A 17,257-nucleotide genomic window follows, 5' to 3' on the forward strand; every position below is an offset into this window, starting at 1 on the left:
CTTTGTAATCACAGTTACTGAGGAGACTGAGTTTGAAGCCAGCCTAGGCAGACAAATTCGAGAGACTATCCCTGATTAACCATCAAAAAGATGTTGTAGAGCCTTGAACCCTAGTCCCCACATATTATTCCCCTTCTCCCCCCAAAAAATGATGTTCCTAAGATGAAGAAGGTATGTACTCTTTTCCCTTCATTTTTACCTGTCCTTCTTTCTGTCCTCTGCTTCCAGGTTCTCCCTATTCTGTTCCAAAGCCTCTGTCCTCATTTGTGATGGAAAAGGGGATATAAGACCTTCTTCATCTACCCTTTTGTCTCTATGAATCATAATCAACTATTTGTCATTTTCCTGACTACTTCTTGTCCTGTTAATAAGGGCTCTGAGGTGGGCTTAACAGTCAGAGGGCTATTTCTGTTAGCTGTTTAGTTGTCTGGCTCTATGTCTGATTGATTCTGTCTGTTCATTGTCAATACTCTCTTCCCTGGTGTGCACAGACACAAAACTTAAACTTATCAGAACAATCTGTTTTGGCACAATTCATCCAGGAGCTGCCAATGCCCCTTGGAGCTATGTAACAGGTCACACACAATTCACATACTGGCTCCCATCATTAGTTCCTTTACTTTTTTTTAAATGGCTTAACATAAAACCCAGCTTACCTTTAAAGCATGCATGCGATACAAGCCTATTCTCTTGACCTAATAAATTTTATTTATTTATTTTTATTTTTTATTTTGTTGGTTGTAAGGCTCAGACTCTGGGCCTGGGGCACTGTCCCTGACCTCTTCAACTCAAGGTTATCACCCTACCCCTGGGCCTGGGCATTGTCTCTGAGCTCTTCAGCTCAAGGCTGTCACCCTACCCCTTAAGCCACAGCATCACTTCCAGTTTTCTGGTGGTTAATTGGAGATAAGAGTCTCACGAGTCTTTAGTGCCTGGGATGGCTTTGAACTATGATCTTCAGATCTCAGCCTCCTGAATAACTAGGATTACAGGCATGAGCCACCTGCATCTGGCGATCCAAGAAATTTCAAGCAGCAGTTAAACTTTATAATGAAATGTGCCATGAAATACACTAAGTATGGTTGGATTAGACTCTTTTCTTGCTAGGGTCTGACTTGAGAGGCACCTCTATTCTCCTTCAAAGCCAGCTTTCAGAGTGCTCCTGTCTCTGAGGCTCTTCACAGTGCTGTTTAATTAAGTTTTCCAGGGTGTTCTGGTAGAGTTTAACCTGAGACTGTAGTTTGTCTGTTGGAAGTTATAATTTTATTTTCATATTATGAGTTTATGTAAATATTTCTTTCTTTGATCCTAATTCATTTTTTCTCTTGCATTCTGGAAAACTAGACAGTGAGTCAGACTAATGGAAAGAATTGCAGTTATTCTTGAATAGTAGTATCCACACACTTTTTGTTATTGTTTTTGCTTGCTTATTTGTTTTTGCTTTGGTCCTGGGACTTGAACTCAGGACCTAGGCACCTGAACTTTCTTGCTTAAGGCTAGCACTCTGCCACTTGAGCCACAGATCCACTGGCAGATTGTGTGTGTGTGTGTGTGTGTGTGTGTGTGTGTGTGTGTGCGCGTGTGCACGCGCGCGCGTGTGCACACTTAATTGAAGATAAGAGTCTCTCTGAAACCAGATGCTGGTAGCTCATGCCTGTAATCCTAGCTATCCAGGAGGCTGAGATCTGAGGATCTCAAGTTAAAGTTAGCCTGGGTAGACAAATCCATGAGACTCCTATCCAGCAGAAAGCTGGAAGTTGAGCTGTTGCTTAAGTCGTAGAGCACCAACCTTGAATGAGAAAGTAAAACAAGAGCTCAGAATGTCTTGGGTTCAAGTACCAGTACTAGTCACACATACACACACAAAGACACTGTAAATTGAGACTTGTGGCTCATACTTAAAATTCTAGCTAATCAGAAGGATGAAAACTGCTGAGAACTGAAGTTCAAAGATAGTCCCAGCAGGAACGTCTATAAGGCTCTTTTTTTGTTGTTTGATGCTGGTGGTGGGGGTCATGGGGTTTGAACTTTCGGCCTGAGTGTTGTCCCTGATCTCTTCAGCTCAAGGCTACCACCCTATCATTGAGCCACAGCACCACTTCCAGTTTTCTGTTATTTAATTGGAGATAAGAGCCTCACAGATGTTAGTGCCTAGGCTGGCTTTGAACCTTGATCTTCAGATCTCAGCTTCCTGAGTAGCTAGGATTATGGGCGTGAGCCACCACACCAGCTAGGAGGCTCTTATATCCACAAAATAACAAAAGTGGTACTATGGCTCAAGTGCTAGAGTTCTAGCCTTGAGCACAAAAGCTCGGGAACAATGACCAACCCAAGAGTTCAAGCCCCAGGGTTGAACTGTTCGACATTGTAAGACACTGTAAGAATGTGCTGTAAGATACATGATGAATGATGTTTCTGATATAAAGAAAAAACATCTAGCTAACCAAACTCTCTCCTCTACTTGCATTTTTTAACTCAGTTTAAACCTCTGTTTTCTTTAAAGCCTCTTTTTGTCTGTATTTCTGAAGGTAATAATTCAGTACATTTTTAGTCCTTTATTAAGGGGTAGGAAATGCTTAACTTTCACTCATTTTTCTTTTCAAAAATTGCTATTGTTATTATAAAGGTGATATACAGAGGGGTTACAGTTACATCAATCAGGTAAAGAGTACATTTTTTTTTTTGGACAATGTCCTCTTTCCCTCATTCCCAGTTTTCTCCTCACATCCCTACCCACAAGTCAGTTTTCTTTTTTGTAGACAAAATTGTTCCTCAGTCCTTTAGAATATCCTTTGGGGTGCTGGGACTTTTACCCCATTTTGAAGTGAAGGATGTGTTCTGCTCTTTGTTTGGATTTATTAAACTTCTCAAGGTATCTTCAGTTTTACCAAGGTCATTCTGATGGCCTTAAGATGTTATTTTGCGTTACTTCTTACTAGTTTGATAAACATTTTCCTGTTTTTACTCATTAAACTTGTGTTTGAATATTTCATTTAGGAAAATAATGTTTTAGAGGAAAAGGTCTTACCTTGATTTTGAGAGGCAACCGAGGCATTAAAAGGGCCCTCAGATGGGTTCTTATCTGAATTTTTTTTCCCTTGTAACAGATAAACACTTGGGCCTGGAGAATTGTGTTATTTTCCCAGTTTATAGCAAAAAGAAATGCAACCAATAACAAATGGTTTAAATTTCATTCTAAGTATGATGAATGTAGGAAGTGTGAGCAATGGCTACAGATTGACAGTTCTGTCGAGTAAATCTGTTCCTTTACCAACATTCCCTTGCTACCTCAATCCCATTCACCTTTAGCTCTTGTTTTTGTTTTCATTCAAGATCTTACTATTTAGCCCAAGATGTCCTGCGAACTCTGAATGCTCCTGACTAGCCTTCTAAATTACAGGCCTGTGTCACCATACCAAGCTTCTACCTACAGTTTTGTTTTGTATTGTATTTGTGGTATGGGAGACAGAACCCAAGGTCTTGTGTAAGCACTCTACCTGAGAGCTACACTCCCAGCCACCACAAACTTCTCAATTGTTACCTGGTATATTGTATATCTGTTTATTTGAAGAAGGGAAGGGGGGAAAACAAGATAATTGGGAAGGGGGTGGGGGAGGGAAAGGGGGACAAAAACATGAGAAGGGGTATCAATGCCTGAGAAGTAATGCACCTACTATCTGACAAATGTAACTGTAACCCCTCTATACATTACCCTGACAGGATAAAACAAATAAGAAAACAAGAAAAAAAGAAGAGGGGGGGGAGTGGGGGAAGGAAGGAAGGAAGGAAGGAAGGAAGGAAGGAAGGAAGGAAGGAAGGAAGGAAGAAAGGAAGGGAGGGAGGGAGGGAGGGAGGGTTCTTCTTAATTTATAAAGCAGCTTAAAGATAAGATAGTGAGGCCTGGGGATGAGGCTTAGTGGTATCCTTGCCCTAGCATGCATGAAGCCCTGGCTTCAATTCTTCAGTACCACATAAACAGAAAAGAAGTGGTACTGTGGTTCAAGTGGTAGAGAGGTAGCCTTGAACGAAAATAGCTCAAGGACAGTGCCCAGGCTCTGAGTTCAAGTCCCAGGACTGGTAAAAAAAAAAAAAAAGATAGTGACATTATGAATGTTTCCACCCTTCAATATCCAAAGAATTAAGATTATTGATTTCTTAGAAAACTTAATGCAGTCACTTCTGATTTTGTTAATTGAATCTGCAAATTGAATCCAGGGCCTTACATATGCTAATAACTATGTGTTCCTTGTGTTCTAGTCATACTTTCATCCCTCAAATATATTTTTTAAACTGTTATCTCATTATTTTGTGTATGTATTTGCCAGTCCTGGGGCTGTCACTGAGATTTTTTGCTCTACCACTTGAGCCACAGCTCCACTTCTGCCCTTTAGGTATTAATTGGAGATGATTGTCTCACAGATTTTCCTGCTCAAGCTGGCTTTGAATCATGATCCTCAGATCTCAGCCTCTTTAGCAGCTACGATTACAGGAATAAGCCAGCATTAGTCAGTATCAAATGAGTGTTCACGGAATGACAGATTCCATATAAATTAGGCCTGTTACATTATTTTTTACAATGAGAGTCAATGAAAATGATAAAAAGCTGTTTTTGAGTACTCTCAGAGAAGCCAAGGAGAGAAAATATGAACATAAGATTGGATAGATGGCAAAAAAACAAATAATGCCTGTAACCGTAGCTACTTAAGAGGCTGAGATCTGAGACTGAGGTTCAAAGCCAACTGTTGTCTCTAATTAACTACCAGAAAGCCGGAAGTGGAGTTGTGGCCCAAGTTGTAGAGAACTGGCCTTTATCATAAAAGCTCAGGGATAATATACGGGCCTTGAATTCAATCCTTAGGACCAGAGCACACACATACACATGAACACACACACAGATGAAACTTAAATCATGTATAAACAACCATCTGTCACATTATGATGATTACTGTCTTTCTCATGTCATCCTCCCTTCTCTCCCTACTCCTTCCCTCTCTCTCAAATTGCAACCTTAATGACTAAGCCTTTGGTCCTGCATTTTTACAGTCACTTAGTCCTTATAATTGTACAGGTATTTTAAATAGCTCGTCAAACCAGATGACCAGTGGAAAAAAACCCAAGTACTTCTGAGGTTGTAAGTTCTGCTTTGAATGAGACTGGTAGGCACCCAAGCAGAATTCAGGATTGTTATAAAAGCAAGGGGCCAAAGTGGATGAATCTAGAGTGAATCATGTTGAATGAGACAAATCAAGACCAAAGGAACAGAAGGCGCATGGTATCCTTACTATGTGGCTATTAGATCCAAACAATACAAGAGCGAGGACTCAATATTTGCATACCCAATGCTATGGACATGGTATTGGAAATATAAACACAACTACATAGACATAAAAACCTATGACTCTATGGCTATAATGTTGTATTTCATAAATTAATATGTATCTATGATATACAAACCCTTAGCCTAATTTTGATTATGTTCTAAAAACTAAGTGGCAATGATTGTATATAGAGATTCCCTTCTTGAACACTTGTTTCTCTCTTTTTTTTTTTTTTTTTTTGGCCAGTCGTGGGCTTGAGCTCAGGGCATGAGCACTGTCCTTGGACTTTCTCAAGGCTAGAGCTCTACCCACTTGAGCCTCAGCACCACTTCTGGCTTTTTTTTGCTGTGTATGTGTTACTGAGGAATCGAACCCGGGTCTTCATGCATGCTAGGCAAACACTCTACCATTAGGCCAAACTCCCAGCCCTGAACACTTGTTTCTTAAACAAGTCATTTGAAATATGTAAAAATCAATGTTAATAAATTCTTTAACAAAAAAAAAACAAGGGGCCAAATCTTAACTCATTGATAGAGGGATCATATCTCTTTCAGCTCACTACCAGTACTCCAATCCTCAGGCAATTTTAAAGTCAGATTTAAAAAGCAATATTGTAGGCTGGAAGCACTGCTCAAGTAGTAAAGTGCTTGGACTACCCTGTGTGAGGCCCTGACTTCAGTACTCAGTAAAAGGCAATGTTTGCAATGTTTCTGGTTACTTCATGAAGCTAATTTAAAATAATGACATAGAATTTATTTTTACTTGAACATAAAATACCCACATGTTTTACAATGTTTTCTACTAAATGTTTTTAATTATCATTTATTTTGATAAGAGATTGTGGAGATAATGATACCCACTTTGGCATAGTTAGCGATCTTTACAAAGTTCCAAAACCACATAATATAGTTTCCTTTATTATAGTTTCCTACTACCTATATTCCTTATTTTCTAACCAAACTCATGCTCCTCAAAAAAAATCATTAATTTTGCCATGTTATAGTAATATTTAGTGTAATATTAAGAATAAGGGGAGCTAGGAGTTTGGCCTAGTGGTAGAGTACTTACCTAGCATGCATGAAGACCTAGGTTCAATTCCTAAGTACCACATGCATAGAAAAAGCAGGAAGTGGTGCTGTGGCTCAAGTGGTAGAGCTCTAGCTTTGAGAAAAGCCCAAGGACAGTGCTCAGGCCCTGAGCTTAAGTCCCAGGACTGGCAAAAAAAAAAAAAGGGGGTTGAAATTGTGTCCTTACCCTTTCTGCTGTAGTGATTTTTATGTTAGTGCCTCCTCCCCCCATCATAACACAGTTCAGAAACTTCTCATAGAGTTCCTTTACCAATGTACCTTGCTCCCAAGGTTAAGATTTCAAGTCCAAATGCAGGAGTGACTTTTGTTCACTTAATGAGAAAAGAGAAACAACTAACTAAAAGTCTACTGTACTTTAAAACCATTCCTTTTCATAAACGAAAGAATGAAAGGTTTCTCGTTAACCTGGAGGGGATACAGAAGAAATAAGTGTCATTTATTATTAGGCTTTATGTTCACACAGCTCAGAGAATAGAATGCTCATGTCTATTATCAGTGACAAGATTTGATCAAACTTGGGGGGAAAGGAGGAGAGAAACTGAAGATGTGAGAGTGCCTTTCATAGTGAAGTGGGTAAAACTTGTCAAAAGAATACTGTTTCCACAAAGAGTTAGTGACTGAAGTTTGCTTCATTCCTCTAGGACTCTGAGGAGGAAGAAAATGAGCTGGAAGCTATTAACCGGAAGCTGATAAGTTCGCAGCCTTATGTACCTGTGGAGTTTGCTGACTTCAGTGTTTACAATGCCAGCTTGGAGAACAGAGAATGGTTTTCTTCTAAAGTAGATCTGACAAACTCACGGGTCTTGGAGAAGGAAGTGTCTCGTAGCCCCACCACCAGCAGTATTACCAGTGGCTACTTTTCCCACAGTGCCTCCAATGCCACTCTGTCTGATATGGTGGTCCCTTCCAGTGATAGCTCAGACCAGCTCACCATGCAGACGAAGGAGCCAGACTCCAACGAGCACCCTAGGCCTTCCCTTGTGCACGATTCCAGACCATCCTCAAGCAGAGAGTTGATGGAGGAAGAAAAAGACCTGGAAAAGGATAAAATCATCATGGTGCCACTCAAGGAAAACAGTGCCTTAGCCAAAGGGAGCACTTCATCCCAGAGCACCCCTGAGAAAAACTCTAAAGTGAGGAGCAGGACTGGTTCACATTCAGAACTAGATGCTTACCCTAGCAAAAATGGCCAACCGGCCAGAGATTTCTGCCCCCGGGAGGTGACAATAGAACATACCATGAACATCCTGGAGGACCATTCCTTCACAGAGTTCATGGGTGTGTCCGATGGGAAAGATTTTGATGGTTTAACAAATTCTGCTGGAGAGCCATCCGGTAGGAAAAACCTACCGGATAAAGCAGACAGTAAGAGAGTCCGAGGTGGGCCTCAGGATGCTGGACAGCTGCATATCAAGTTAGAGAATAACCAGGTAATAAACTTCAGAGGCAGCCCACTGGGTTCTGGGTTCTCAGTGAGTATGTCCAGTTGTACACCCACCTCCAGAGATCCCCCACCATAGTAAACTTTGTAGGAAAGACAGGGGAGCAAGCTTTCAACCTGTGCAGGTCATTCCCTGAGAAAGATCACATCTGCTTTGGGAACCATGACATATATAAGACCAATGGATTTTTTTAATTGGCATATGAATTGATATTGAATTAAACATTCAGATGGCTAAGGATCATTTAATCTCATGTTAATTCTCTGGTGGCTTTGACCTCTGCCCTAAATCTGGTAGCATCTACCATCTGATTTAATTTGTTTATCCTTTGATTATTATATCCTATTTTACGTTTGTGTCAGTAAGAAAAACAGTGATCTGGGGGGGTGTAGCTCAGTGATAGATCATTAATCCTACATTATATTCTCAGCTCTGGAAAAGGGGGGGAAAATCACATCAGAAACTGTAAGAAACATCGGTAAATTAGTTGTTTAAAAAAGTGTTTCAGGAAGGAGTAAGCAAATTTCCTGAGTGCTTGAAATTTGGGTTTTGGCTGTTACCCAGATTGGCTTATCATATTAATTTCCATATTGGAACAAAATTGGTTTTTGCTACAGAAAAAACATTGAATTATGTAAACAAGAGATTATGAATGTCTAAGTGATCTGTTCCTAAGTACTGCCTTTCCTTTCTGTTCACATTTTCCCTCTCCCACACCTCACTCCTTTTTATTTTTGGTCCCGTACCTGTGTAAGTCATAGGAGAGCCATGGCTTGGCAAAACACCGAGTGAGCCCATCCAAACAGAAGCTTAGTAAAGGATGCCATAGTTATGGTACCTCTCCAAACTTCCCTACACTACTACTTTCCACGTGTATAATCATTTACACTGTGTACTCAAATAAGCACCCAAAACGAGCCGATGATCTCTTACAGGTTAAAAAACAATAACAACAACAACAAAGCCCACAGCTTTTCTCTCCTCATTATAAGAATAATAAAGCTGCTGGGCACCAGTGGCTCATACCTATAACCCTAGCTACTCAGAACACTGAGATCTGAGGATGCAGATTAGAGCTGTAGTTCAAGTGGTAGAATGCTAGTTTATTCTTGAACACACTTGTGCACACAGGTGTGGGAGTGCATGTGCATGTGCGCGCACACACACACACATGCGCACACACACACACACACACACACACACACACACACAATTCAGGGGCAGTGCTTAGGCCCTGAGTTTAAACCCCAGGATCAGCACACATACACAAAACAACAATGCTGCTAGGTTTTCATGATTCATACCTGTAATCCTAGCTGCTCAAGAGGCTGAGATCTGAGGGTTAGTTTGAACCAAGACTGGGCAGGAAAGTCCATGAGCCTTTTATCTCTTGCTAACCATTAAAAGCCAGAAATGGAGCACATATATATGTATATATACATATATATGTGTGTATATGTATATAAATATGTGTATATGTGTATACATATATCCATGTATAAAGTCACAGGTTCAATCCCCAGCATCATATTTAAAAAGGAAGTCATTCACTGCTCAAATTTGTTCTTGTAAGCAAAACATTTTTCCCTGTTGATCTTGAAATAAAACCTGAATTAGATTGTCTTCTCAACCCTAAATGTGCCACAGACTTACTAGGGGATGATGAGAAAAGTGCCCTGTCAAAAAATCAAATTTCTAGAAATTATACCACCCTTAAATGTTTATCCATATGGAGTAGAAAATGGGAAATGCAGACACACACACACACACACACACACACACACACACACACACACACACACACACACACTCCCAGGATAAAGAGAAAGTGGGATGTCTAAGAATATTCCTGAGAAGATGAGCTATAAAAGAGAGAGGTCATAACCCCTTCTTGCCTAGATTGTTTAGAACCCAACAAATATAAAAAGTTTCTCTCTTAGATCTTGCAATAGGGTATCCCTGACAAAACAGCTTATCTTAAAAGTGGAGTCTGCAAAAATGTTTGTTGTACCAAAATAACAGGATTATGGGAATTTTTATTTCTTTGCTTTAATTTTTTTGTGATGTTAGAGTTTTGTTGTTTGCAGTGCTAGGATTTGAATGCTAGGCAAGCACATTTGTTCTGACAGTATGAAAATCTATTTAAGAACTCTTTTTAAGGGGCCGGGAGTTTGGCCTAGTGGTAGAGTGCTTGCCTAGCATGCATGAAGACCTGGGTTCGATTCCTCGGTACCACATACATAGCAAAAAGCCGGAAGTGGTGCTGAGGCTCAAGTGGTAGAGTGCTAGCTTTGAGAAAATCCAACTACAGTGCTCAAGCCCTGAGCCCAAGCCCAGGACTGGCCAAAAAAAAAACAAAAAAAAACAAAAAAAACATTTTAAGAGCTGAGTGCGATGGCTCATGCCTGTAATCCTAGACACTCAGGAGGCTAAGATCTGAGGATTGCAGTTCAAAGACAGCCCGGGCACTAAAGGCTGTGAGACTCTTATCTCCAATTAACCACTAGAAAAGCAGAAGTGGCACTGTGGCTCCAGCCTTGAGCTGAAGTGTTCAGGGATAACTCTGGGGTACGGTGGTAGCCTTGAGCTAAAGAACTCAAGGACAACCCCCAGGCCCAGAGTTCAAGCCCCATGACCGATCAAAAAAGAGAAAAAATTTTTTAAATACTAAAATTTGATTTTTGTGACTTAGGGCATAGATCACTTCACAGGAGCTTCCTTTTTGGCCTAAGTTTTTCCCTTGTGTGATGTGGATTGCAGAAGTAGATTCCATGATAAATCCAGTCCTGCAGGTCCCTTCAGAAAGGGGTGGGCCCCTTGTAGAGCTTGGACTCACCAGCCTCTGCATTCCAGGGAAGCACAGCCACACCGTGAGAAGCAGCAAGCGTGCCCAGGCTTGGCCACAGCTCAACAGTTCTGTTCACCTGTTCACCACAGGAAAGCACCAGCTCCATCTTACAACTTGCTGCAACCTACCCTGACCTCAGACCAGCACAGGGAGCCATCTGCTCCTCCCCCACACACACCCCAGCTGGAGAAGCATCACTTTGCCACTGGGGTGACTTGTAACCTCTGCTTTTTCCAGAAAGCAAGAGAACTGAAATCCTGGATTGAATTAAGTGACAGTATTTTTGTTTGCACTTACTACACATCCCAACTGTGCAGAGACCTCTACAAATTCAAATGGACTTTATTCTTGTACAGTTTTAACCAGTTCTTACAGTAGGATCTGAGTCAGTGCTCTAATTTGTTGTGGGTTTTTTTTATAAATAATATATATTATGTATATGAAATGTGTATCTATATCTGTTCAGAGACAGGCTGCACACAAAAATGCAGATAAAATGATTTGTAGAAAATCATAAGGTACTCGTCTTTATTACCATGTAACTTGGGCAATTGTTTTGACATGCGCAAATGAAAAATATTGTCTAAGGATGAATTTGCAAATCCATCTTTACAGGAAAGGTTACAGATGCTGTTCTTGATATGACCAAAGAACTTACGTGAGACAACATCTGTGGTGTCCACCCTTGTTTTAGTGAGCATATATATTTGACTGCAAGTTTGGTGCCATACTTCCCTTGGCTCCAAGCCACATGGTGCCCTTCTCTGTTCTCTGTTTCCTAAGCACACTGAGAAATCTCCCAGCTCTTGTCTTCCACCTAGCCCAACACCTGTTGACTTGACATTGTATTATAATCACTGACAATGACTGCCAGCCCAGCGTTTCCTGTACCTTGGTTCAATCCACAGAAAAATGTAATGCAGAGAGCAGTATTACTGTAAGCAAACACAAAGGAGCACCAAGTGTTAGAGTTGGGAACTAGAGGAAGGGTGTGTGTGTGTTTGTGTGTGTGTGTGTGTGTGTTGTGTTTTGGGATAGATAAATTTCATTGTGTTGTGGTTTTGCTGTTAATTCTGAAAAAAAAATGCTGACAAGATGGCCTGAACTACAAAGTTCACAGGTTCACTGTTCACTGTGTTTGAAGATGGTTGAATACAGACAACCTTGTGTCTTCAATTGTAAAGTTCTCCTGTGAGTGGAGACACTCTGGAGTTACGTTTGTGAACGTTTGTACTACAGTAATTTACCTATTCTGTAGATTCCTATACAATTCGTCTCTACAGATGTAGATGTGTTGTGAGAGGAAGAGCAAGAAAATGTGTACAGCCTGCTGTATGTACCTTTTTTTAAGTCCTTTGCATCTATAAATGAGTCACATATATTGGAGACCTTATTGAAAAGCTGCTGTTCATGATTTTTTGTGTATAGTGAACTGACTGTAGTTATTTTACTATTGTCTGTTTTTAAAAAGAAAAACCTGTAATTTATATCCTTTCAACTTTATTGTATTTAATTGGTACAGATTTGTGTATGTGTGTTTTAGAATACAGATTGTCTAATTCAGATTTTAAAATATGAGCCGTTTGTCTTTAATAACCCTGTAATTCAGATTTACTGTATTTGCATAGAAGCATATCCCTGTAGTGTTAAACATTACCAACTAACTTTATTTTGTCTTTTGACGTTTCCCTTACTAGGAGAGCACTTTTATCACTGAGCTACATCCTAGCCCACCTGCTAACATTTATTAAGGGCTTGCTGTACACTAGGCACTATTCCATACACTTTATACTTATCAGTTGCTTTGACAGCATGTATGGCATAAGCATCATTGTTTCTAAGGGATAAACACAGAGCAGTTAGTGAGTCTGGACAATGGAAGAATTCAGCCCACACTTCCATCAGCCTGTCCTTTTAATGTTCTATCTGGAAGGGTTACTACTTGGAGGAAGATGTGGGCACCTAACTAAGGACAAGAGGGTGTGGCATCTTATGACACCCAAATCTCACCCCTGACCTGCATTCTCCAGGGAAGTTTCTGGAGTAGGCAAGACATAGCATGTTACTATGTCCAAAAGGCTTGCAATCTTTACAGAAAATAACATAACACCAATCAATACTTGTGAAATATCTTACTGCCAACATTTTATCTAAAAATGGTATTATAGCCAAGTGCTGGTAGCTCACACCTTTAGTCCTAGCTACTCAGGATGCTGAGATCTGAGGATTGTGGTTTGAAGCCAGCCCCAGCAGGAAAGGCCATGAGACTTGTCTCCAATTAACTACCAGAAAGGTGGTAGTGGTGCTGTGGCTTAAAATGCTAGAGTACTACCCTTGAGCAAAAGGGCTCAGGGACAGTGCCAGGCCTCTAGTTCAAGCCCTATGACTGACAGAAAAGAAATGGTATTATTCTGAAGTTTCCAAAAATTAGTTCTAAGCTGCTCTAGATAAAAGAGTACCTTCTGGCCACTTCCAGAGGGAGGAAAATGAAGAGGAAGCCCTAAAACTTACTTGAATTTTATACAAAGGGGTCAACTACTTGACAGTTGCGTAACAATGACAAGTTGAAGCCAGTCTGTGCAGACAAATCCATAGAGTCTTCCATTAAACAGCATAAAGTCTTCAGTAGAGATGGAGTCTGATTAGCCAACCAAGAACACAGGTCCCTGGTTTCAAGCCCCAGTGCAAAAAGAAAATAAAGTATTCTGGTTATGTTATGAAAATATTCTTGAAGGAAGAATTTTTGCTGTCTTCTGAACCAACAGCTACTGGCATCCTGTCATGTGGAAAGCTTAGGATATTTAGCCTTGAACTTGTATCGGCAATGCAGCCCATTTTTTGAGACTTAAAAAAAAAAAGAACAAAATGCCAAAATATGTTACTGCTAAAATTGCTAAAATATGTTACAGTTCCTCTCAGTTTTCTCCTCCATTCCAATGCCAGCAGCTTCTCCCACAAGTCCTGGATGAGAAAATGAATCTAGAAAACTCCATATGAAGGGCAGAAGACAAGATCTGCCCTTTCACAGACCATGAATTGGAACTGACTGGAGTGAAAGCAGAGCCCCAAAGTCTAAATTTAACCTGCCTGTGTTTTTGTCTAATCCCCTCAGTAGAGGAAAAAGAATTATATATTGAGCGCCACTTACTGGCCATTGTTCCCTGGATACAATGTGTACAAATGAAATGAAACTCCTTGGTCTTATCTTCCCAATGTTCTGGGACACACAGAGAGGTCTGTGTATGCTTGGGTAAACAACTTCTTTTTCTAGTCTGGGTACTCACTGGGTTCCTGCACCTTACATACTGTTCTCATATTCAGGGTTGCTGTGAGCCCCATTGGCAACAACTGGCTCCATCTTGGAGCTTGCCTTAGGTTTGCTTGGCCTTCCTAGAAAGGAGCTCTTCAATTCTTCAGGGCCCCTATTGCTGAATATTCTAGGAAGATAATAGAGTAACGGTGTTGCACCAAAGCAAACAAAACAGGTAAAATTTGAAGTTAAGAGTCTCTGGAAGAAGGGAAGGCCCATTTGGAAAAGAAAAATCAGTCCAGCTTAGTTTTAGCACAGTATAAACTAACTTGGCTCTGTCATACTATCTAAAATGCCTTGAACTATGTAGATTTTTAAAACTGGAAAATGGTGTTTATAACAGCTGTGCAGTTATTTGCAGCCTTCATCTCCCAAACATGTTCCCGAGTCAAACTATGGAGATGTTCTCGAATGTTTTGTTGTCTTCCTAGTCCAGAAGGAGGTAGCCGCAGCACTGTGGCTACCTAGTTTGCCTAGGATTTTTAGTCAAAGAAAAACATAGCCTTTATGTAATTGGTTCATTGCCCTCCTTTATCTACCCTGTGGTTAACCACAAGTAAGCCAAGCCTACTTCACAAGCAACACTGTTAAAATACTTAGCCAGCCAGGTACTGGTGGTTCAAGCCTGTAATCGTAGCTACTCAGGAGGCTCAGATCTGAGAATTGTGGTTCAAAGGCAGCCTGGACAGTGTTGTCCATGAGACTCATCTCCAGTTTTCCACCAGAAAACCAGAAGTGGTGCTGTGGAAGTGGTAGCCATGTGCAAAAGAGCTCAGGAACAGTGCCCAGGCCCTGAGTTAAAGTACCACAGCTGACAAAAAAAATCAAAAATACTGAGCAGCAGCAAGTGCTAAGAGGACAGATTTCACCAAGAAGGTTATGAGATACACCCTTAACATCACTTGTACAGGACTGCTTCATGTGAGGATGCCAACTTAGCCACATTTGTGTATATGTTGGTCCTAAGGCTTGGACTCAGGACTCAACACCATCCTTGAGCTATTTCGCACAAGGCCACAACTCCACTTTATGGCTTTTGGATAGTTAATTGGAGGTTGAGAGTGTCACAGACTTTCCTGCTTGGGCTGGCTTCAAGAGGGGATATTCAGAGCTCAGCCTCTGGAATAGCTAGCATTGCAGGCACAAGCCACCAACTCCTGGCCCCACACCCACATTTTAATGCTAATCCTTTATATATGTAAGAAAGCCCTTGTACTTATATAAGAAAGGTAGTATATTATCTATTACTACAGAATGGATTGACCTTAGGCTTACCATTCTTAAATAATATTAAACATTTTATTATCTCTGACAATGGAGCCCAAATTCAGATATGGGTAAGTGAGAGCGTCTGGCTGAAATCTTTTACAAGGTTGCAGTTGAGTGTAACTTCTATTATCTGAGCCTGAGAAGATCCACTTTTAGGGCAGTTCACACACAGCTGAAGGGCTTGCCCTGTAAGGCTTCTCCATACTGCTAGATTGTCCTTAAAACATGGCACTGGCTTCCTAATTTGAGTGGTTCAAGAGACAGAACAGAAGCAGCAGGGCCTTTTATGATGCAGTCTTAGAAGTCACATTTCCTCACTCCCACCACATTCTATTTATTAGAGGTGAGAGGCTTAAGTCTGGCTCCCACTGAGGGGAGAGAATCAGACTCTTCCTTTGAGGACTATAAAAAGATTTGAAGATATTTTTAAACCATCTCAACTAACTAGAAGTTACATAGCTGAAGGCCTAGGATGAAACCAAGTGAATGAGAACCTACAAAAGTAGAAAACTCTTAATACTTTCATTCATAAAAGTCAGGGTGAAAAGGAAAGCACTGCTCCATGGAAAGCAAAGGAGATCTGAGGGTAGCAGTTTGAAGCCAGCCTGGGCTGTAAAGTCTTTAAAGCAAAAAACCAAAAGCCCAAAGTGGAACTATAGCTCAAGTGGTAGAGTGCTAAATTTAGAACAAAGTCTCTAAATTCAATTTTCACACATATAAAATACTTCAACCTTATTCCCCCTCTCTGTTGGTCTTTGGCAGTCTTGAGGACTATGGTACGATATGTTAAAACCACCCTTCTAGTAGATTGGTTTTTGTTTGTTTTCATTATTAGACTAGAATTCTGGGCATAGAAGATTAGAGAGAGTGTTGTTTTCATCATACGTTCAAGGCTTTGTGCTGTGTGATATCACTATTGATGTTGACCTTATCCCCAAATGAAGTAGTACTTTAGGTTTGTATAAGTTCTCCCTATTAGAACTGTCCATAGATCTTACAATACCAATTCAATGACTATGAGAGGTGCCCCAGCTGACAGTTTGAGCTATAAGGATGGTAAGCACTAGACAAAACAAAACAAAAAAACCACACAGGCATATCCCCCATGCTAAGTAGAAAAAGAAGGAATGCCATTAACTAGTTTCTCCCATTCTGCTGGCAATTCAAAACTAAGAATCAAATGTAACTATGTATCACATAGTTCTTTTAACATAAAAATTTGAGACCATTTCTGGGGCGGGGAGTTTGGCCTAGTGGTTAAAGTGCTTACCTAGCATGCACGAAGACCCGGGTTTGATTCCTTGGTACCACATATATAGAAAAAGCCGGAAGTGGTGCTGAGGCTCAAGTGGTAGAGTTCTAGCCTTGAGAAAGTCCAAGGACAGTGCTCAGGCCCTGAGCTCAAGCCCAGGACTGGCAAAAAAGAAAGAAAGAAAGAAAGAAAGAAAGAAAGAAAGAAAGAAAGAAAGAAAGAAAGAAAGAAAGAAAACAAAAAAAAATTTGAGACCATTTCTGGTAAAGATAATCTTTCTGGATTTAAGTTCCAGCTTCATCACAATTAGCCTTTATGATCTTGACAAGTTTTTTACCTTCAAGGCTATTTCCCCATCTTGAAAATGGGATTCGTGGTTTTATGTACCTCATAGACTTACTGAAATTTTTATAAGGGACAATGAATTTGAAATCCTTTACACTGAACAAACTACAATACAACGGGGTTATGCACTGATACTAAACAGATTCATCTTTCTTGCCTGAAAATAGTATTACCCGCTGATTTTTTTTTCTATTCTTAGTATAGGTGAGAATGAAATGGAAGTAGAGGCAGGGTTAGGAAAAGGTTAAAAAATGGGGAGGGGGCAGGAGTTTGGCCTAGTGGTAGAGTGCTTGCCTGGCATGCACAAATACCTGGATTTGATTCCTTGGTACCACACATTAAAAAATGGCTGAAAGTGTGGCTCACGTGGTAGAGCTCTAGCCTT

The 17,257-nt window shown here is 40.5% G+C and overlaps 2 protein-coding genes and 1 long non-coding RNA gene across 4 annotated transcripts in view; 2 read left to right on the forward strand and 1 right to left on the reverse strand.

Moving 5' to 3' along the window:
- Kif13a (kinesin family member 13A) overlaps nucleotides 1-13,386 on the forward strand; it is a 168,118-nt gene extending 154,732 nt beyond the window's left edge. The window contains 2 exon segments of the mRNA XM_090356335.1: nucleotides 7,048-7,842; nucleotides 7,844-13,386. Of these exon segments, the coding sequence (XP_090212461.1) occupies nucleotides 7,048-7,842; nucleotides 7,844-7,882 (834 nt within the window). The 3' untranslated portion in view covers nucleotides 7,883-13,386.
- LOC150048357 (uncharacterized) overlaps nucleotides 1-17,257 on the reverse strand; it is a 53,553-nt gene that overhangs the window by 24,064 nt on the left and 12,232 nt on the right. The window contains exon 2 of the long non-coding RNA XR_016539325.1: nucleotides 7,338-7,440. This is a non-coding gene — a long non-coding RNA (uncharacterized LOC150048357). The remainder of the gene's footprint in view (nucleotides 1-7,337; nucleotides 7,441-17,257) is intronic.
- The window catches only part of Nup153 (nucleoporin 153), a 64,132-nt gene continuing 63,185 nt past the window's right edge, over nucleotides 16,311-17,257 (forward strand). Inside the window, exon 1 of one of the 2 annotated variants that reach the window (XM_090356339.1) lies at nucleotides 16,311-16,331. The gene's annotated coding sequence lies outside the window, so the exon portion shown is untranslated. The remainder of the gene's footprint in view (nucleotides 16,332-17,257) is intronic. The other variant, XM_090356344.1, reaches the window with a different exon arrangement.

The sequence above is a fragment of the Megascapheus bottae genome, chromosome 22 (assembly GCF_031878675.1).
Source record: "Megascapheus bottae isolate mThoBot1 chromosome 22, mThoBot2.hap1, whole genome shotgun sequence".
Lineage (NCBI taxonomy): Eukaryota > Metazoa > Chordata > Mammalia > Rodentia > Geomyidae > Megascapheus > Megascapheus bottae.